The sequence below is a fragment of the Nicotiana tabacum genome, chromosome 13, assembly GCF_000715075.1.
Source record: "Nicotiana tabacum cultivar K326 chromosome 13, ASM71507v2, whole genome shotgun sequence".
Taxonomy (NCBI): Eukaryota; Viridiplantae; Streptophyta; class Magnoliopsida; order Solanales; family Solanaceae; genus Nicotiana; species Nicotiana tabacum.
In genome coordinates this window covers 87,018,569-87,041,876 of record NC_134092.1, presented here as the reverse complement: position 1 = coordinate 87,041,876, position 23,308 = coordinate 87,018,569, and the positions used below count along the sequence as shown (strand labels likewise).

Here is a 23,308-nt window from a genome sequence, read left to right as displayed (position 1 = left end):
TTCAAGTGTGGCGATAATATATTGGTGCAATTATTTCTGAAGCTACCAGTTTAATCGATAAAATATGATTTATTCTCAATCATTTGTTGAACTTTTTATAGAAGTTCCATAATCATTTTGTTCACTCAAATTCATTTCTAATCTTTGTGTTGGTTCTTCCTCCTCAGATTGAGCATATGTGAAAATAGCATGCGCTGGCCAGTTTTTGGATTGGTAATTGAAAAATAGCAGCGTTTGCAAAGTCATTCAAAAATAGTCACTATTTTGCTGCAACACGTAAAGTTCCAGCATAATATACTGGAGATTGGTGCACCTGTGTATGAACTTTCAGCATATTATGCAGGAATTCCAGCACATAGAAAGTTCCACCATAATATACTAGAGATTGAAGCACCTGTATATAAACTTCCGACATATTATGGTGGATCAATATATTATGTTGGAACTTCAGTATAATATTTACACTGATCGTGTGAAAAAGTTTTTATACTATTAGATCGTTTAAAAATATCTATCAGTATTTTGGATGGCCTTATGGGTAGAAGTTCTTTACATCAAATATTTTTTTTTCTTTTCTTTCCCTATAATATATTGAAAATCAAATGCACCGTCAGAAGCATTTCAAAATTTATTTTGAAATCAAGTCCCGTATCAACCTCTTTCAAAACTCCGACATATAATACTTCCCCCCCCCCCCCCCCCCCTTTCTCTCTCTAGCCCCTCCCTCTTCAAAAAAATCCAAACACTGTTTTGCCCCTCACTCTTCTATTTCCGGCTGAGATTTTAACTGTATGAACTGAGCTCATATACACTGTATAACGCTGAGGATTATTCATTCATACACGGTTTTCAAAAAACAGTGAGCAACAAAGTTCCCTCTCTTAATTTGATGTTAAAGGAGTCTCTCTATCCGTACAAGTGCTGTAAAAATCTTACCTTTTTCATGGGTATTTGAAACTTAGGGTTTTAAACACTTGGGTTAACATGTACTTTAAACCCCAGAAGACAATATATTGAACCTGGTTATCTTCTGTACATATGTTGCAATTTCCGTGTTAGGGTTTCGGATTTTGTAGAGCTGTTTTTAGGGATTTATTAGAGATGGATGGGAGGAGAATAAGTGCCAGTCCTCGGCCATGTAGTGGGAGGAGGGTGGTGGCAAAGAAGAGGCCACGGGGTGGCATGGATGGGTTCCTGAACAGTGTTAAGAAGCTTCAACGGAGAGAGATTGGTTCCAAGCGTGGCCGTTCATTCAGTATGAACGATGCCCAAGAGCGTTTTTGGAATATACAATTACAGGTTTGTTTGGATCTTCCGTTCATTTTTTTTTTTTGAATTATTTCTTAATTGAGCTTATATGCTTATGAGTTGAGGTACAAACCCATAGTTAAAGTAGATATGGGTTTGTTTTGTTTGGGGGGTGGGGGGGAATCCAATAGATAAATAATGAGACAAAGGCAAGAACTTTAGACGATTCTGGTTGAGTACGTAGACCAAATTTTCGTTAATCCATGAACAGGGTAATACATTATTATTGGAAGAGGATTAAGAGAAAAAGCAAGAATCAGGATTGATCAAAATAAGAGAGGAAGTGAGAGTACTGATGCGTTATTTCTTGAGTTTATGACCTAAAAAAATGTTGCTTTGGTGCTAGATAAGGTGGCCTAGGAAACACATAGATGGGTTCCTAGTTTAGTTTTCTTTTTTGGATGCTATATCACTATTAAAGATTCTTATGGAATAGGAAATTTGGAGAAAATCTAATACTTCATTTTCGTTCCTATTTTTTGTTATGTTTTCCTGAGATGATTTTATATGGTGAAACATGGTCAGTGAAGGTTCATATAGCCTACCCCGACTTGTTTGGGACTGAGGCGTTGTGTTGTTTGGATGCTATATATTAAAAATAACTCTTTATTTTTACATGAGTAAAGAATAGATTTTTGCGTATTAGCTTGGTGGTTGTAGTATGCAATTGTTGTTAGAGGTCTGCACATTGAACTGTATCAGAAGTTTGTTGTTGAAGCTTTATAGTGAAAACTGAGAAAAGAAGTAGAGAAGCTGTATATTATCTTTGTTGAAAAAGTTTGATATACAATTAACCTTTTTGTGGGTGTAAAAGGGAAAAGTGCTTGCAGTTAATGATGTTCAGGCTTTGCTTTGGTATATTAGAAGCACAATGGTGATATACAATGTTGAATTGTATATGTTGACAGATCCAATTTTTTTAATTAGATTACTTTTTAGTGTCTTTTCTATATCTCATCTTCGTGAACGGAGTTGGGTTGCATATTAGTCCTTTATTATATTTTTGGTAACTCATATTAGTCTTTTATTGTAAAACAGAATAAGCTATTCTTTCTTTGGTGTATATGAGAGGTGCTCAGTTCTCAACTATGGAAAATTTATGCTAAAACTAAATACTATATTAAAAGGATGAGCTGAAGATTTAATATGAGAATAGTCTCAGACTGTCAGACATTGAGGTATTGGGTGTTCTTTCTCGATTTCAATATTTGAGTATGTCAATATGCATATTGTCAAGTTTTAAAGAATGCAAATTTCCCTATGGGGTTTTGGGGAAAAGGAATGAAGTTATTTTTACTGTTGATAAGTTGTTTTTAATGATAGTGATTTCAGAGAACTGGAATTTTGCGTGTAAAATTGTAAATATGTACCAAGTTGATTTAGAATTTATTCAAGTGAGTAGTTCAGCAATCTTGATCAAAATGAAAGTAAGAGGGTACAAGTGTGGGATTTAAATTGAGGATAGGCAATGATTATTCATTTTGTTTCATTAGTGAATAAAGAAGAAGTAGAGTTTACCCAAGCTAATTGAAGTTGGATGGGGAGGAAAAAGTATCTCTCTTTCGCTTACTATCCAGTCATACGAACTGGTTGTAGGGGGAAGATGAGTAGTTACCATAAGCTAGGTAAATGAGCAAGCTCCCTTACGCCCCCCCTTATGCTCTCTTGGACAAGCATAGTGTTGAAGAAAAAGAGGCGGACCACAGTGTAAGAAAGCTCCCGCTCAGGCTGGCTTGGGGCAGGCGAATGTAGACAACCACTTATTGAGGAGAATAAGCATAGTGTTAGCTGCAATACTAATTGTACAGCTTTTGTGAACTATGCTGCAACATGTAAATGTTGAATGTGAGTGCAGATTATCGTTTTCCTTATTGAAATAGAATATAAATGTGAAGCCTTGTGTATTAACAGTCAATGTTTTTCTTTTAAAATTTAAATAAGCATAGTAGTACGGAAATGTAATATTATGTAATGCAAATGGTAACCCAAGAAGGTTTAGGAAGTATTATAAGGGGAAATGAAATTTGAATTCAAAGACAGATATAAATACAAACTCTACCCTTGAAGTTGCTAAGTTTATTTACTAAAATTCATTTGCTGGACAGTATAGTTATATAGGATTTGAATTATCATTAGGATCACCGCTTCTTGATGAGTCAATGAAATGGCCTAATTGCCCCCTAAACATGCACCATTTTTTCAAGCTTTCTACTAAACTTACCAGTTTTTCATTTTAAAACCTCAACTTGACGGTATGAGTACTGATAAGCACCTCCAAGATAGTGTGTATATCAATTGCGCTGACATGTGTAACACGTCATGCTAAACTGGTTATTGCTTGACATGTAATTTGTGGGTCCCACAATTTTTAACCAATTTATCAAAATATTAATTTTATATTTTTCTTTTCTTCATGTCTACACCAGCTAGGCCACCCCAACTAGTTTCATCCATCAATAACACCACCCCTTTCCACTTTAAAACCCCCAATTCAGTAAAGAAATAAGTTGTCGCCGGAAAAGTCCCTCTTACGAAACCCCCAAATCCAAGAATCAATGATGTTGCAGCAACCACAACAACAACAAGCAAAATTCAGCTGAGATAGTCTCAACAAGTGGCACCACACTACATTACACCACACCACATCAACTCCTCACTCCACCACGCTTTCCGCCAGCACCACCACAAATAAGCCGAGATCAGGGGGAGTCATTGCTTTTGAGACTCAAAAAACTCATCATTGTTGACTCCTTTTGAAACCATAATGTTCCGGAACCTCCTCCAAAAAACCAAGATCGGTGGTCTGAAAAAAAACGGAGAGCCATCGTCCCCGTCATCGTAATATTCATCTTTGCACCACCACTAAAAAAAAAAAGCCGATGTTTGAACTGGTATTCGGCGGCGGCCACTGTTTCGAATCCATTGGATCCCGATTGCTTTTTACTGAATTTCCGAGATTGAAATTTTTTGTTCTTATCTAATCTTTTGGGTTTGTTTTGGATTTAAAAGGGAGAAAGGACAAGGAAGAAGAAGAGAAATGAGATGGGGGAGGTGGGTGGACGGAAGGGGAGTAAGGGGAAGGAAAATGACTAACTATTAAATCTAATTTCTTTCATGTCGAGGTTGTTCGTTGGGGAAAAAAGGGGATAGGGTTACTAGGGGAGAACTGACGGGGTCCTTTTTCTTTTTCTTTCTTCACTTGTAATTTATTTTTTCCTGATTTAGTATTTGTTTAAATCAAAATTGTTGTATTGACACGCGTTAACGGCGTGGTTCGCACGCAGGTTATCCACATCACCTATGTCATTGGCACATAAGCATGATCAACGGCCAGAGACGTTTATTAATACGCATCCTATCAAGTATATGTATTAAAATGAAAAATTCGTAGGTTTGGTAGCCTGCCTGAAAAACCGATGCATGTTTAGGGGGCCGTTAGGCCATTTTGCAATCCTGAAAACCACCCACCAAATCTTGACTAACTATTAAATCTAATTTCTTTCATGTCGAGGTTGTTCGTTGGGGAAAAAAGGGGATAGGGTTACTAGGGGAGAACTGACGGGGTCCTTTTTCTTTTTCTTTCTTCACTTGTAATTTATTTTTTCCTGATTTAGTATTTGTTTAAATCAAAATTGTTGTATTGACACGCGTTAACGGCGTGGTTCGCACGCAGGTTATCCACATCACCTATGTCATTGGCACATAAGCATGATCAACGGCCAGAGACGTTTATTAATACGCTTCCTATCAAGTATATGTATTAAAATGAAAAACTCGTAGGTTTGGTAGCCTGCTTAAAAAACCGATGCATGTTTAGGGGGCCGTTAGGCCATTTTGCAATCCTGAAAACCACCCACCAAATCTTGACTAACTATTAAATCTGATTTCTTTCATGTCTCTTCAACTTTTTCCTATAAAAGTATATACACCTTTGATTTTAGGCAAAGTAATATGAATAACAATTCAGAATCCTATGTAATTCTTCTCTTCCTTTCTTCTTCTCCTTTTGTTTCTCGTTTCTTTAACTGTATGCTCAATTGCTCATTCTTCTATGACCCTGTACTTCTCTCATTTCGTCCAGCATTTTCCCTTGCAATTCAACCTCATATTAGTCAGCTTTCGTCCCCTTATTTCATGTGTTTAAGTTCAATTATTGTTTCCTTTGTTGAACTCTTGTTTGTTAGAGTTTTGGTGTTGAAGTTTAACATTTTGCATCAATTTGACTAACATATAGGGTGTGTTTTGTATGAAGGAAAACATTTTCGGGAAAATATTTTTCCATTTTCCTATGTTTGGTTGGTTTAGATGTTTTGGAAAATATTTTCCTCATGAACTTATTTTTTTGATAGAGAAAACTTTTTTCAAAACTCTTTTTCAACCTTCCCCATCCTCGCTTCCCCCCCCCCCCCAAAAAAAAAAAACCACCCTATCCCCGACCTCCACCCTAAATAGAATAGTACTTTCTTTTTATGTTATAGATAGAGTACTTTTATTTTCATTTCAACAAATGAGTATTTTCTTTTTATGACATAAAAAAGTATTTTTTTTATTTTAACAAAAAATTACTTTCTTTTCATGATGTAGAAAAAGTATTTTCTTTCGTTTCAACAAAATGATGTAGTAAAAAGTATTTTCTTTCTTTCAACAAAATGATGTAGTAAAAAGTATTTCCTTTTATTTCAACAAAAAGAGTATTTTCTTTTCATGATGTAGAAAAAGTATTTTCTTTCATTTCAACAAAATGAATATTTTCTTTTTCATGATGTTAAAAAAGTATTTTCTTTTATTTCAACAAAATGAGTACTTTATTTTCATGTTGTAGAAAGAGTACTTTCTTTTTCAACCAAAAAAAGAGCATTTTCTTTTTAGTTATGGAGCATGAATTTCAACGTTATTTTTGCGTAAAAAAGTAAAATAGCACATTAGTTCCTTTGGGTTTGTGTGAATTTTTAGCAGAATAATTAAATTCTTGAAGAAAATAGAGTCCTGAAAACGTTTGGGGGGGGGGGGGGGAGAGCGCCCGAAACATGGGAACTTGGGGGAAGGGAGGGGGTGAGGAAAGTAGCATAAAAAATTATTTTCTACTCTCTAACCAAACACTAGAAAATATTTTTCAGAAAAAGTTTTTCACTCACCAACCAAACAAGGTAAAATAAGTGATAAAATCACTCATTTTCCATGAAAACATTTTTTAGGAAAATATTTTCTATGAAAAACGTTTTCCTTCGTACGGGAGGGGAGGGGGATGAGGAGAGTAGCATAAAAAATTATTTTCCTAAAAAGTATTTTCTACTCTCTAACCAAACACTAGAAAATATTTTGCAGAAAAGTTTTTCACTCATCAACCAAACAAGGTAAAATAAGTGATAAAACCACTCATTTTCCATGAAAATATTTTCTAGGAAAACATTTTCCTTCATACCAAACACATTCATAATGTAAATTATTTTTGCTGCTCCCTCCATTTCATTTTTTTATTGTGGTGTTTGAAGGTGCACAGAGTTTAGAAAAAAAAAAGGTTTTGGAACATACCAAAAGTATCCGTAGAACTTGTGGTTCTAAAACTTATTAAAAAAAGAAAAGAAAAAAGAACTTGTGATTTTAAACATGTCATGATAATATTTATCACTATGAGCGTGCCATTAAGGGTAAACTGAGAAGTTTAAAGTTAAAGAATTTTCAAATAAAGAAAACGTCAAGTCTTTTTGGAACAAACTAAAAAGAAAATAATGCCATATAAAAGGAAAAATAGGAGTATTTATTAGGCAAAAGATATGTTTACGGGATAGGTAAGCGATGTTAATCGAGATGTGTTGCATCAGAATTGTGATGTCTTTCGTCTCCAATTTATTGGTACTTAATATTACGTGATCTAATTATATCTTATAAATTGTGCAACACATCTAGTTTCAAGTTTTCTTCACGCTTCCAATTTCGAATAATTATGTTGACAAGCAGCTCCGCAGTTGCTTACTAGCGGATTAAAAACAAAGGGGAAAGAGATGCCTTTTGCATCCTTTTTAACCGACTTGTTTTCCTAGGATGAGGCAGCTTCTTATATGTCTTATGGTGCATTTCCAGGCAGCAGCCTTCTATTGTGATTTGCAGTCTGTCTAATCTTCATGGCCTGAGCAATTTGTAGGGTTTTTTATAGAAATTTTATCTTTTATTTTGCCTAATTAAGTTTGGTGGTCAGATTTCTGTCAATACTGGACAAATGTTTGTTGGAATCGTGTCTTTCATGTTGCTAGAAACTTGTGAAGGATATAAAGCTGTGGAAAAAAGTATTTTGTATATTGGATTAGTTGGGGGATTTTTTATATGGTTTGTTTTTTATGAGTCCTTATTTGTTATAATCTGGACTCTTGCAAGTGGACATTCACATCCTTAGTTGCTTAAGATGTGCGTCCTATCTTTCTATGATCTTTCATGTAATAATTGTTGGTTGTCTGAAATAAAAAACTAAAATATCCTGAATTAGTTGTTCATTATTTTAGAATGCTGCTCTCACTTATTAGTAATGACAGTTTTTATATGTGATCTGTAGGAGGAATATGATACCCATGATCCAAAAGGTCATAGTGCCATGGTACTTCCATTTCTTAAGAAAAGGTCAAAGATAATTGAGATAGTTGCTGCACGTGATATTGTTTTTGCCCTTGCACAATCTGGTGTCTGTGCAGCATTTAGCCGAGGTAAAGAACGAAGATTGGTAATTCTCAATGTTAATTTCCTTCTATGAGCACCTTTGTGATTGAAAGGTAATTGATATACATTACTGGTGGTGCAGAAACAAACCGGAGGATATGCTTTTTGAATGTCAGTCCAGACGAAGTCATACGGAGCTTGTTTTACAATAAAAACAATGACTCCTTAATCACTGTTTCGGTCTATGCTTCAGATAATTTCAGTTCCTTAAAATGCAGAACGACAAGGATTGAGTATGAAATTTTAATATTATTGTTTGATCAGATTCTGTTAAATGTTTTTATTTAGTAGTAATACAATATATTTATCAATGAAATTAGATACATAAGGAGGGGTAAACCAGATGCGGGATTTGCTCTATTTGAGTCGGAATCATTAAAATGGCCTGGTTTTGTGGAGTTTGATGATGTAAATGGGAAAGTACTTACTTACTCTGCCCAGGATAGGTAAAATTTCCTGTGCTGAAGTCATTTCTGGATGATGTGATTAATTTTGGTAAACTTTATTCAATGTTACAATTCCGTTTCTTTTTTGACAGCATATACAAGGTGTTTGACCTGAAGAATTATACGATGTTATACTCGATCCCGGACAAAAATGTCGAAGAGATTAAAATCAGGTAATTTCATTTCTTTTGCAAGTATGCATTAGCATGCTCATTATTGCCGTGATGAGTTGTGTTATAACTTATGTGCGTGGAAATGCTCTACAGAATCTTGCCCGACAGACGCCTTCAGTATATGGAAATGTGTTATTATACGTTTGCTAGAGTTGCCAACTCCATTTCTTTCTAAGTTTTTGATTGTATTCTAGATGGTTTTTGTTCTACTGTTTTGCTTGTCTCTGTCTTTTTGTTTATCTTTTAGTTTGTTTTATTTTCTCCGCATCTCTGTATATGTGTTTGTTTGTGTCTGGTGACAGTTTTTGTTTGTTTGTATCAGCTGCTATTATTATTCTTATGATTCTTTTGAGATTCCTGTTGTTTCTGGGATTAACAATGCTCTCTAAAGTTTCAAGAGCTGAAAGATTGTGATGAAGTGCAGAAAAGGATGCTTTTAGTAGATAGAATAATGTACTAAATGGAAGTATGGTCTGTTGTGTTTTTTATATGTACTTCTCATAAACTTGTAGCAGTTCTGCTCTGCAAGTTTATGAGAAGTACATATAAAAAACACAACAGACCATACTTCCATTTAGTACTCAACTTTTTATTCTTATGATTTTTTTGAGATTCCTGTTGTTTCTGGATTAACGATTCAAGAGCTGAAGGATTGTGATGAAGTGCAGAAAAGGGTGCTTTTAGTAGATAGAATAATGTACTAAATGGAAGTCTGGTCTGTTGTGTTTTTCGTATGTACTTCTCATAAACTTGCAGCAGTTCGATTGTCAAGAACTGGTTTTCTTGATTCATAACTTTTGTTCTCTTTTCGTTTCCCTTCTAGCAGTCCAGGAATCATGTTGCTAATATTTACCAAAGCTAGCGGCCATGTTCCTTTAAAGATTCTCTCGATTGAGGATGGTACTGTTCTTAAATCTTTCAACCATCTGCTCCACCGAAATAAGAAGGTGGATTTCATTGAACAGTTCAATGAAAAGCTTCTTGTCAAACAAGAGAATGAAAATCTTCAGATTCTTGATGTGAGTTTCTCTCGCCTTCTCTGCAATGTCTTTTATCTTCGTTTATCATCAAATCTAATAGCTGTTGAATATAGGTACGCAATTTCGAGTTGACAGAAGTTAGCAGAGCTGAATTCATGACCCCATCAGCATTCATATTTCTGTACGAGAATCAATTATTCTTGACATTCAGAAACAGAACAGTAGCTGTTTGGAATTTCCGCGGGGAGCTTGTGACTTCATTTGAGGATCACCTATTATGGCATCCTGACTGCAATACAAACAACATTTACATTACTAGTGATCAGGACCTTATTATTTCATATTGCAAAGCTGATTCTGATGAATCCTTATCAGAAGGAACAGGTATGTCTGTATGAGAATTTCATAACATTCTTTCTTGATGTTTGAAAAGCATAATAGGCCTTTGGATGTGAGACTATATCATCATAAATACGATTAGAGCTGATATACCTGTATGTCAGTTTATTCTCACAAAAGTATTGCTGTACCCGCATTGTTAATTAAGCTTAGAGATATGAAGTAAATGATGTAGTTATGACCTGGATGGTTGGAAGTAAGGGTGATTTAGTATATCTTGATGCTTGTCTCTTTGTTTTATTTTTGATATTCTGTGCTTGTTTATAGATATCTGAAAATGACTGATCTGGTTTTACAGCTGGATCGATCAATATCAGCAACATTTTGACAGGCAAATGCCTTGCTAAAATAAAAGCAACTGACAGCCTTAGCTCAGATGATTGTAGTTGCAGTCCCAGTTGCAATGAGCATGGTGGTAGAAGTTGCAACTCTAAGAAGCGTATCCGAGCTTCCAGAATTGGTAGCACGGTTGCAGAAGCCCTGGAAGATATCACTGCCCTTTTCTATGATGAAGAGCATAATGAAATCTATACTGGAAACAGTCTTGGGCTGGTCCATGTATGGTCTAACTGAAGGTTGACTGATCCTCTTGCTCTCCGACATGTTTAGGAAACGCAAACACGCCACGGGGAGAATTGTACAATTAGAATGCCATCTATTTTTCTTTTTCTTGTTTTGAAAAAATGTCTCATCTTGTTACCCCCAAATATAGGGAGATAGTTTGATTTGTGACATCGATTTACTTTATAGTGCATGTCTGTTAATAATTTGGTTTCCAGGATGATATTCCTTTTCAACTAGAGAGTTGATAATTCCTAGTGTTCTAGTGCTTCTTTAACTACTGAGTTGTACGCATTAACAAGCTTAGTCAATGGGTGAGAGCATATTATACTGTTAAACTGATTTTGCTTGTGGCACCTTTAAATGAATAATTCAGCTATTTGTCCTTGCCATTATGCATGTGATTTTTCTTAACGGCTTGTTTGGATGGTTGTTATCATTCGTTTTATAATGTATTGTATTGTACTGTATTGTTTTAATGTATATAACATTAGGATCGATTGTATTATTTGTTGTCGTTTCGTGATATCATGCACTAACAATATAAACAATAAACTTGTAATATTAATGCAAAGAAAAAGTAAGGCACATAGTAGAATTATTATATAAAAAGGAAGGAAAAATGATAAAATATGATTGCTTAATAAAAGAAAGGGTAAGATGAGAGAAAAAATAAGATAATGATGTAACCACATCAAATTGGTTGTTACATAAAGTGATATTTTTCGTCGTTATATAAGATTTAAGTAACAATTAAAACAAATATTGTATTTAAAATAACGAAATAATACGATAAAATAGGTAATAACCATAATCAAGTTCTAACTCGACTTGGTGGGCGATTGACATAGACCGCGCTATGCAATCGAGGACAGTGACAAACATTGTGCATGAACTTAGATTGGTAGCAAAACCGTAAATCTGCCGTTTACGTGCATGAAGAAACCCAAGCAAGCAAAACCTCGTACTATTCGATTAATTTTGAGTCCTTGAAGAAAGATGAAAAATATAATGTGTAACGATCTAACCGGTCGTTTTACTTTTTAGATTCCCGTTCCCTTATTTAAGACTTTCCGTATGTGCTTTTACTGTTTTATGACTTGCGAGAATGGTTGGTTTGTTTTTGGAAGGGCTCTGGTTGAATTCGGAACACTTAGTTCCATAATAGTGGCTTAAGGTGGCTAAGTTTGACTTGAGTCAACATTTTTAGGTAAACGACTTCGGAATCGGGATTTGAAGGTGTTCCAGTAGGTTTGTATGATGATTTTGGACTTGGGCGTATGTTCGGATTGAGTTTCGGGTGGACCGGGAGCGTTTCGGCGCTTAATGTTGAAAGTTGACATTTTGAAGGTTTTAGAATTTCTTAAGTTTGAGTTGAAGTGGATTTTGGTGTTATTAGTGTCCGTTCGGGATTCCGAGCCTTGGAATAGGTTTGTATTGTGATTCGTGACTTGTATATAGAATTTGGCGTCGTTCCGAGTTGTCTAAGTATGTTTCGTCGCATTCGAAGTTAGTTGAAATGAGTTTGAAGCTTAGAAGTTGATTAATTTGGTTTTGAGGTGCGATTCTTGGTTCCGGTATTATTTTATATGTTCCGAGGCTTCGAGTAGGTCCGTAGTATGTTATGGACTTATTGGTACATTTGGACGGGATCCTGGGTGGCTCGGTATGTTTCGGACCACCCGGAGCAAAGTTAAATTGGCTGAAATTTGTTGGTGTGCTGGTGTGCTTCGCGAAGGTTGTCCTGTGATCGCGAAGAAGCCTGGAGAGAGGACTGGGTTTTACTCTTCGTGAACGCGAGGGAGGATCTAGTCCTTCTTCGTGAACGCGTAGACAGCTTCGCGAACGCGAAGAAGGGGGAAACGGAGTGGGCTAAAAGGCATTTGGCCTTCGCAAACGCGACTAGGTGATAGCGAATGCGGAAGGCTGGGAGATGGTTTATCGCGAACGTGACCGGGAGATCGTGAAGGCGAAGGGTAAATTTAGTCAGTTGGGCAGTTGGTCTTCGCGATCGCGAAGGACCTTCCGTGATCGCGAAGAAGGGAGACCTGGACATACTTGATTTTTAATACGGGACTTAACTCTCTTTTCTCTCATTTTCACTTGGTCTTGGACGAAATTGAGAGCATTCTTGTGGGGGATTTTCATCAACATCACAAGTTAAGCAATTTCTACCAACTATGAGTTCAATACATGGATTATGGGTAGATTTTAACATGAAAATTAGTAGGATTTTGTTGGAAACATAAGGTTTGGTAAAAATAGAATTTGACCATGAAATTGATCATGGAATTGGGAATAAATCATATATTTGAGTTCGTAACGTCATGGATAATGTTTATCTTCAAAAATTTCTAGACTCCGGGCACGTGAGCCTGGGGGTAACTTTTATGAACTTTCCAAATTGGGTTAAAAATTACTCTAATAGATGAATTATGAACTTTTGAGCATATATTGATTAGTTTGTACGACTTTTTACTAGCTTCGGATTGCTCGGCATCGTTTGGGGACTTCTAGTGAGGTTTAAGAGCCGAATAGTGAGCTTGGGAGCTAGGTGAGTCTCTTGCCTAATCTTTTAAGAGGGAATTATCTCCTTAAGAGTATTAATTATTGTGTGCTACTTGTTTTGGGAGCTACGTACACACGAGGTGACGAGAGTCTGTACGTAGCTAGATTCATGCTTATGTCCGGGTAGACTTAGATTCAAATCATGCTTTAAATGTGCTATTTGGATTAATCTTGTTTGTTTGATTTATTTAATTTATGACTGAGATTGAGACTTGAATAAAAGTAATGATCGAGCCTCATACCTTGGAAATTGTGAAATATTAATGATCGGTAGTTCCTTGTCTTCTCGACTCGCATGTATTTTCGCGAGTGAGAGTGTTTCTCTACTTTTATGGGATCAGGCTATTCGCCTTGGCAGTGTTGTAAGTTATTATTGTGGGATCGGGTCGTTCGCCTCGGCAGGATTATGTAACACCATACTTATGGGATCGAGTCGTTCACCTCGGCGGTATTGTGTAACACTATTCTTATAGGATCGGACCGTTCGCATCGAGAGACTCGTGCGTGACACTTTGGATTTGATTTGGTATTGATATCAGTTGAATTTTGTGCCTTCGGGGCCGGTTATGACATCTTATGATTTTGTAATGATCCATGTTGAAAATTTATTATTAAAGCTTATTTGTTTCGTTGTTACTTGTTATGTTTCATACCTGTCTACTTTATATATTTGATTATTTTGACCACTAGTAAGTGTGAAGTCGACCCCTCGTCACTACTTTTTCGAGGTTAGACTAGATATTTATTGGGTGCGCATTGATTTACGTACTCATGCTATAATTCTGCACTGATTGTGCAGGTATTGAGACAGATACTTCGAGTGGTCACACGGGCGCGTAGACGCATCGCGGAGACTTAGTGGTGAGGTGCCTTCCATACTTCGATCTGCAGCACCCGGAGTCACCCTCTATCTTATTTACTGTTTCTGTCTATTTCATTTCAGACAGTAGCTGTAGTAGTTTTATATATTCCCCAGATTGCTCATGCATTTGTCACACTGGGTTTTGGGGTTCCTCGTGGAATTTCACAGTTATACTTATCGTTACTATCACATTATTTTATGTACTATTCATACCCGTTGTTTTGATAAAGTAGTGCGTATGTTTCCATGAGTTTTATGTTTAATTCCTGTTTATTAAATAAATATTTCTAAGTTTAAAGGCTAAATTGGATAATTAAATTTGAGGTTCATCGTTGGATTGCCTAACCACATCGTTGGGCGCCATTGCGATCTATTATGAAATTTGGGTCGTGACAGTTTGGTATCAGAGCACTAGGTTCACATAGGTCTCACGAGTCATGAGCAGGCCTAGTAGAGTCTTACGGATCGATGCGGAGACGTCCGTACTTATCTTCGAGAGGCTATAGGGTATTAGGAAACTTCTCTTTCTTAATCTCTTGTCGTGTAGCTGATGTTGTGCTAAGTATCTTTCTCTTATTCTCTCACAGATGGTGAGACGGCGTGCTACGGCTGTTTCCAGCGGTAGTGGGTTGCTCCCCCAGTTGTTAGAGGCAGAGGCCGAGGGAGGGCCACAACTCCTGTTAGAGGACGAGGACGTCCTAGAGTTGCTCCAGTCAGTAGATCCCATGGAGGATCCTGTTATTGAGAAGCAGGATGAGGTACCTGCAACTGAGCCAGCCCCAGCGGGTTTCATGACCGCACCGGGCTTTCAGGAGGTCATGGGCCGTATGATGCGGTTCATGGATTCTATAACCTATGCTGGGCTATTTCTAGCAGATCCAGCCACATCTCAGACGGGAGAGGGAGCACAGACCCCTACCGCTCATGCTCCAGGGCATGTCGCTGTCGTTTATCAGACTCCAGGTGCACTTCTTGCGGGCAAGGCTTAGCCGGTTGCAGCAGTTAGACCAGAGACCGGACCGACCACGACCATTGAGGAGCAGAAGCGGTTGGACAGGTGGACTAGACTTCATCCTCCTGTCTTTGGAGATGAGCAGATAGAGGACCCACATGATTTCATTGACCGTGTAAGGAGAGGCTGTGTAATATGGGAGTGTTGGAGTCCAACAGGGTGGACTTCACCACTTTTCATCTAGAGGACAAGGCCCGAAGATGTGGTAGGCTTACCTCCTCAGCAAGCCAGCAAGCTTACCTCCCTTGACTTGGGATCAGTTCACACATCTTTTCTTGGAGAAGTATATTTCGCCTTCAGAGAGAGAGGAGCTTCGAGGTCAGTTTGAGCGGCTCCGACAGGGTCATATGTCTGTGACCGATTATGAGGCAATATTCACTGACTTGTCTCGTCATGCAACTATTATACTCCCCACGGATGCATAGAGGGTGTGAAGGTTTATTTTAGGTTTGCACCCTGAGATTCAGGGTTTTATGGCCCACGAGGTGGAGATAGGGACTCCATTCCTATATGTTGAGGATATAGCTTGGAGGATCGAGCGTATTCGCAACCACATCAAAGAGGTTGCGCCGAGGGATAAGCGGCCTCAGCATTTTGGTGGATTCAGTGGAGACCCGTCTAGGGGTAGGGGTCGGTTCATGAGGGGCTAGCCTAGCAGGCCCATGCATTCAGCACCACCACCTGCTTGGAGTGCTCTGGCACGACCCTACTTCAGCGTTATTCCAGAGAGTGCTTACCGTCCTCCGGCTATTTAGGGTACCTCCAGTGGGTATTCAGGCTATCAGGGTCAGACTCTGAGCCAGCAGTTCACCACTCAGAGAGGTTGTTTTGAGTGCGAGGAGTTGGGCCACGTGAAGAGGTTTTGTCCCAAGCTTCGGAGCAAGGCAGTACAGCAGGACCATCGGCCCATGATTACTGCACCAGCTACCATACCGCCCGACCGGCCGACCAGAGGTAGAGGGCAGGTGGGTAGGGGTCACCCTAGAGGTGAAGGCCAGTTAGGTGGCACTCCAGCTAGATTCTATGCTTTCCCAGCCAGCCAGAGGCAGTCGCCTCCGATGCAGTGATCACATGTACTATTTCTGTCTGCCGTAGAGATGCTTTGATACTATTTGATCCAGGGTCTACTTATTCCTATGTCTCTTCTCTACTTGCTCTTTATCTGTATGTATCTCGTGAGTCCTTGGGTGTTCCTGTATATGTGTCCACGCCAGCGGGGTAATTCTGTTATTGTTGATCGAGTTTACCGGTCCTGTGTAGTGACTTTGAGTAGTTATGAGACCAGGGCAGATCTGCTATTGCTCGATATGATTGATTTTGAGATTCTCCTGAGCATGGACTGGTTGTCTCTGTACCATGCCATTCTCGATTTCCATGCCAAGACTGTTACCCTGGCGATGCCTGAGTTGCCTAGATTGGAGTGTAGGGGTTCATATATTGGTAGTTTTAGTCGGGTTATTTCCTTCTCGAAGGATCGATATATGGTCGAGAAGGATTGTCTGGCCTATCTGGCCTTTGTTCGGGATACCATTGTAAAGACTCTCACGATAGATTCAGTGCCGGTGGTATGGGAGTTTTCCGGCGTATTTCCTGTTGATCTACCATGTATGCCACCGGATCGGGATATTAATTTCGGCATTGATTTGGTTCTAGGAACCCAACCTATCTCTACTTCGCATTACCGCATGGCTCCAAAGGAGCTGAGGGATTTGAAGGAACAACTATAAGAGTTGCTTGAGAAGGGGTTCATCAGGCTGAGTGTGTTGCCTTAGGGTGCACCTGTATTATTTGTGAAGAAGAAGGATGGGATTATGCGAATATGCATTAATTACCGCCAGCTGAACAAAGTCACCATCAAGAATAAGTACTTGTTGCCGTGCATTGATGATTCTTTTGATCAGCTATAGGGTGCTAGAGTATTTTTGAAGATCGACTTGAGATCTGGGTATCATTAGATGAAGATTCGTGCTTCGGGTACGGCTTTACGGACTAGATATGGACACTATAAGTTTCTAATGATGTCCTTTGGCTTGACTAATACCCCGACGACGTTTATGGAATTGATGAATCGGGTGTTCAGGCCATATCTTGACTCATTTGTCATTGTCTTCATTGATGACATATTGATCTACTCGCGTAGTATGGAAGAGCACGAGCAGCATTTGAGGATAATACTTCAGACCTTGCGGGAACAAAAGCTATATATTAAGTTCTCTAAGTGCGAGTTCTAGTTAGATTCTGTGGCTTTTTTGGGGCATGTCGTATCAGGTGAGTATATATTAAGATGGATCCCAGGAAGATCGAGGCAGTTCATAGTTGGCCTTATCCTACCATAACGACCGAGATCAGGAGTTTCTTGGGACTTGCAGGTTATTATCGCCGGTTTGTGGATGGTTTCTCGTCTATTGCAGCTCCTTTGACTAGATTGACCTAGAAGGGTGCTCGGTTTAGATGGTTCGATGATTGCGAGGCGAACTTTCAGAAGCTCAAGACCGCATTTACTACAACATCGATGTTGGTTTTGCCCTCCGGTTCGGGGATGTATCAAGATATAGAGCCAATATCTTTATGGGATGTCGTGCGAGGTCTACACTGATCACTGCAGTTTGCAGCGTTTGTTTAAGTAGAGGGATCTTAATCTGTGGCAGCGTATGTGGCTTGAGTTACTGAAGGATTATGATATTATCATCCTCTATCATCCGGGCAAGGCGAATGTGGTCGCGGATACCTTGAGCAGAAAGGCCGAGAGTATGGGTAGTTTGATATTCATTTCAGCGGAGCAGTGACCATTGGCTTTGGACATCTAGTCCTTAGCTAACCGACTTGTGAGGTTGGATATTTTGGAGCCCAGTCGAGTTCTTGCATGTGTTGTGGCTCAGTCTTCCTTATTCGAGCGGATCAAGGCTCGTTAGTATGATAATCCGCACTTGCTAGTCCTTAGAGAGACGGCGCTACGGGGTGATGCAAAGGAGGTTAATATCGGTGATGATGGTGTTCTGTGGCTCCAGGGTCACTTATTTGTTCCTAGTATTGATGGCCTGAGGGAGGCGATTCTAGAGGAGGGCCAGGGGGAACACAATTCATGTTATTCTATTCATCTAGGTGCCATGAAGATGTATCGTGACCTGAGACAGCATTACTGGTGGCAGCGGATGAAGAATGACATAGTTGAGTATGTGGCTAGATATCTGAATGGCAGGTTAAATACGAGCACCAGAGGTCAGGTGGCCTACTTTAGCAGATGGTTATACTAGAAGTGGAAATGAGAGCGCTTTACTATGAATTTCGTAGTTGGATTTCCGCGAACGTTGAGGAAATTCGATGTCGTTTGGGTCATTGTCGACAGACTGACCAAGTATGCACACTTTATTCCAGTGGTGACTACTTACAATTCAGAGAGGTTGGCTTATATTTATATTAAGAAAATCGTCTGGTTGCATGGCGTGCCTATTTCCATCATTTCAGCTAAAGGCACTCAGTTCACTTCACATTTTTGGAGGCTGTACAGAGTGAGTTGGATACCCGGGTAGAGCTCAGCATGCCCTTACATCTACAGACTGACGGGCAGTCGAAGTGGACAGTTCAGATTCTAGAGGATATGCTCAGAGTATGTGTGGTTGACTTCGAAGGGCAGAAGGACTGATTCTTACCATTGGCTGAGTTTTCTTATAACAACAGCTATCAGTCCAGCAATGAGATGTCTCATTTGAGGCCTTGTATGGTCGGCGGTATCGTCCCCCCATTGATTGGTTTGAGCCCAGCGATGTTAGGTTATATGGTACTGATTTGGTAAAGGATGCCTTAGATAAGGTAAAGTTGATTCAAGAGCGACTTCGCACAGCTCAGTCCAGACAGAAGATTTACGCGGATCAGAAGGCACGTGATTTATCATTTATGGAGGTTGTGAGTTAGAGTCACCCCAAGAGCAAGGTGGGGAGTTCTTGGAGGGAGGGAGCCGAGGGTCTATCAGAAACAGCCTCTCTACCCGAGGGTAGATGTAAGGTTTGCGTACACACTACCCTCCCCAGACCCCACTAATGGGATTATACTAGGTTGTTGTTGTTGTTGGTGGTGGTGGTGGTGGTGGTGGTGGTGGGTGAGAAGGTTCTCTTGAAAGTCTCGCCGATAAAAGGTATTATGAGGTTTCTAAGTCCAAGGTTCATCGGTCTATTTGAGGTGTTTGAGCGAATTGGAGAGGTTTCATACAGGCTTGCTTTGCCTCCTAGCCTATCGGAGTTCATCCGGTATTTTACGTGTCTATGCTGCGGAGGTACCATGATTTAGCGGCTTCAATGGTATCCTCTATGAATCCCCTCTGCGCTGAATTTATAGGTGAGGGTGATAAGATGTTGATACAGTCGAAAAATTAATTTGGGGAAAGAATCAAAACTCTAGAAAATTTTGAAAAAAAATCTGGGGTTAAAAATGATTTTGCTTGGTTATTTTGGTGGGATTCAGTATCCCGTGAAAAGGGCTGCAAATTTTAAGGGGTGCGAGAAATTAAAAGGGAAAGAAAGAGAAAGGTCAAAGGTTAAAGGAAAAGAATAAGGAAAGGAAGACATAAATGAGAAGGAAAAACAATTGCAGAAGATTCGAATTGCAAATCACTTATGATCGCTTTTTTTTTTCCCCTCTTCTTTAATTTCTGTATTGATACAAAATAAAGAACAAATAATTAAAAGTCAAGTAAATATTTATAAAAAGGGAAGTTATTATTAAAACTCAATATATTTAAAGATGTCTAATAATTATGTGAAGAGAATAATTTTAAACTTGAGTCCGAGCTTTTTCTGTTTACCTTTTTTTTATTTATTTTTTACAAGTGTATAATTTATTTATTTATTTATTTTCATTTTACAAGTTCACAAACATATGCATTCATGAGCTCTTTGATAGATTCTGGATGTTTAAAACATACACTCGAGTACAATATTCTAATGCTTACGGGCAATATCAAACATCATTTTGGTCAATATAACTTTCGTCTCACTTCTCACTTATTTGGAGAAAAGAGATATATTTCACCAAATTAGGAAGAAAAAAGAGGCATTTTGTATTGTGACTTGAGACTGGTTGGATATGCAGTTATGAGCCCAGGAGAAATAAGAAAATAAGAAGAAGAAATGTGTAGAAAAAAGAAGTAAAAGGAAATAAAGAATAAACGAAACAAAAAGGTAACGTAATAGTCAGTTTGGCATGTTTGAAGGAGCAGCAAAGCAGTCTTTTGGGGATACGTTAATACTTGAAGTTCCTCCTATGTTTCCCTAGGGAGCAATTAGGCTAGACATTAAAAATTACTTTTCATAAAAATTGTGTAAATATATCTAATGATCTAAGTTACTGCATTGGTAAAGACTTCATGGTATATAATTATTTTATTGATAATAAACACTTTAATGTTTGAGTATAGTATTCAAAAGAATATGATTCGAGGAAGCTGTTATTTGAGCAGTGATTCTGAAAAAATAAAAAAATAAAAATAGATATGTTTGAGATTATACAATGTTTTAATGCCCCGTCATCTTTTGTTAATGTAATATAATACTTTTGAGCCTCTTAAATACTTTCTCCTTATATGTTCAATTTTATTTTATGCATTTGATTTTGTAAATCATCATTCATATTTCATCTTTTTTCTTAAAGTATTTATAAAGCATTTGCTGAAGTGATGCGGTGGAGTGGATGTATATTATTTATGCTACTGATCAAGGAACAATTTGGATACCCCTCTCTTGTAAGTTGTAACATGTATAGTGCTTGAATTAAGGAAATTGCAAGCTTGGTTTGTAATTAAAGCTAATTTATATTTATAGTATAATCAATTCATAGGATTAAATTATGTATGCATATAAATAAAATTTGTATCTCTTTTATCTCAACTAAATTTAGACAAAAACAATTATATACTTCATCTACTATACTATTGTTTCTTATAACCGTGCGAAGCGGGGACAAATTAACTAGTTTATAAAAAAGAATAAATTAAATGGGAAGAGTGGATGAGTACTAGAGACCAATATTTTAAAAGGCGTGTGCGTAAGGCGAGACGTTTTACATATGCCTCAGCGAGGCGTAAGCCCCATAGGTATTTAGTTTTTAATATTTTTATAAAATAATATAATGACATTAAATATTTATAAACAGATAAAATTGCATAAAAATTGAAGAAAATTATAAATATATATATATATATATATATATATATATATATATATATATGTGTGTGTGTGTGTGTGTGTGTGTGTGTGTGTGTGTGTGTACAAAAAACTAGTCAAAACAATCTATTATACGCTACTTACAAGCAATGTTTTAAAAGGCGGGGGCGTGAGACAGGGCGTTTTACTTGATATGGGGCGGGGCGTAAGCCTGGAGGCAGGAAGAGGGGGGGGGGGGATAAGCCCCATGGATCTTTAAAAGTTTTAATTTATAAATTAATAAAATAACATAATAACACAAAAAAATATAAAATATAAATTAAAAGTTAAAAATTAAAAGAAAATTAAAGGAACCCATAGAAAAAAAATCTAGCATGATTCTTAAGTATAAGTAATGCATAAATCACGTATAATGTCTTAACTTTCAAATAATTAAAAACTTACATTTCTTTAAATTTTTTTATCAAACTCTACATTTTACCTTCCTAAAAATAAATAATTAATAAATCTTATTAGTACGATAATTAAAATATTACTCCTTCATGAATAAATACAAATTAGTTTAAGATATCAAATTAATAAAAATGTATAACAATAGGGACAAATGAATTAAGACACGACCAATAACAAGTGAAGATATAAATTCGCAATACTATGTCTCATTATTAGAGTTATGCTCAATCTTCATATTTCTATCGATGAATATAACTTTTATCATTAATTTGTTAAAGAATTTTGAAGGCCAACGATATTAATTAGGAAATTCGACAAGTGATTTGCATTAGAACTATTAGGCGAGCCCCGAGCATTGGGCGTTAGGCGTGTTTAGGGCACACGGTCGAGCGCTTGGGATGTAAGCTTCACAAAACTAAGCCCCATACATGAGCCCCATGGCGTTTTGCAAGTGCCCCGTCCAGGGGCGAGCCCCGGGCGAGTCCCAGAAATACCTTTTAAAACACTGCTAGAGACAAGATGGGAAGAAGATATTATTATGCTGTCGCTGGCCTGTAATTGTCGCCATAATTCACACGGAGGAAAACATCCAAAAAATAGAAAATGAGTAAGAATTAATGTTGCCTCAAGATTTGGATAAAAATCAAAAGGCACACAAGAGTAAAGTGGTGGTTTTGAGAGCCTGTTACGTTAATCTTCCAAGTCAAGAAATATAAAGTATATATGTCCGACGTTCCCATGTATATTTTTATATCAAGAAAATTCGAGGTCCCAAACTAAATCTTTGATAGACAACAGTAACTTTGTTTTTGATGGAATTTTATGTTCTTTAAAAAATTTGAAGTATCTTTTCAACTTTATGAGAGAGAGTAAATTTAAAAATTTGAAGTACATTCCCAATACAAACAAATAACAATTCACAAAATTCGATTTTCGAATTCAAACTTTTGAAATATTTTAATATTTGTCAATGAGTTTTTAATGGATTAATATCGACACATTTAATTAGTAATAAGTATGTCAATTTGATTTTCAGTAGTGTAATTGATTACATGCTTTGCTCTACCGAAGGACCAGAAATTGACTTCAAGAATCCTATGAACTTTATCGACAAAGATACTACCTTTGTCAAGTCCAAGGGACCTTTGAAGTTCAATAATTCTCCCGGCAGGATAGGGAATTTGAGTGAGGAAGAAGAGGGAGAGAAAAATAGGGAAAATTAGATTTTAATACATTATTTTGTATATGACTGATAAATTGTGTATCAACTTCTAAATAAGTTAAAACTTTAATATTAAGGGTAAATAAATTTTAAAAATAGGGTAGATAAGTAAAATTTTACGGGAAGAAGTAATGTAATGGGATTGCTTTGTTTCTTTCTTTTTTAACACAGCACATTAAGGATTACACTTGCAACTAATACAAAAATTACTAAACCACAAGCAGAAGGGAAGGAAAAGGTAATAACAACACAATCACAAAAACAATATGAAGACGAGAGGACCACTCAGTAATTTAATAATCAAACTAAGCTTGAAAAAAATCATAAAGAAATAGGAGGAGTAGTAGTAGAGAAACGTGACATCACGAGCCTATAGTTCGGTGCAATAATAAACACATCATCATACATTCACTGATTGTCCCCACTGCTTTCGTTGTCTTTCATTGTACTAATAAATTACT

The 23,308-nt window shown here is 37.4% G+C and overlaps 1 protein-coding gene across 1 annotated transcript; it reads left to right on the top strand.

Moving 5' to 3' along the window:
* The first annotated feature begins 613 nt into the window (after window positions 1-613).
* On the top strand, window positions 614-10,952 carry LOC107817972 (uncharacterized). Its single transcript, XM_075228108.1, has 8 exons — window positions 614-1,299; window positions 7,856-8,003; window positions 8,099-8,249; window positions 8,337-8,462; window positions 8,555-8,635; window positions 9,462-9,654; window positions 9,729-9,999; window positions 10,313-10,952. Exons 1-8 carry the CDS (start codon window positions 1,102-1,104, stop codon window positions 10,585-10,587), a joined length of 1,443 nt encoding a protein of 480 aa, XP_075084209.1. The 5' UTR covers window positions 614-1,101; the 3' UTR covers window positions 10,588-10,952.
* Window positions 10,953-23,308: the final 12,356 nt, after the last annotated feature.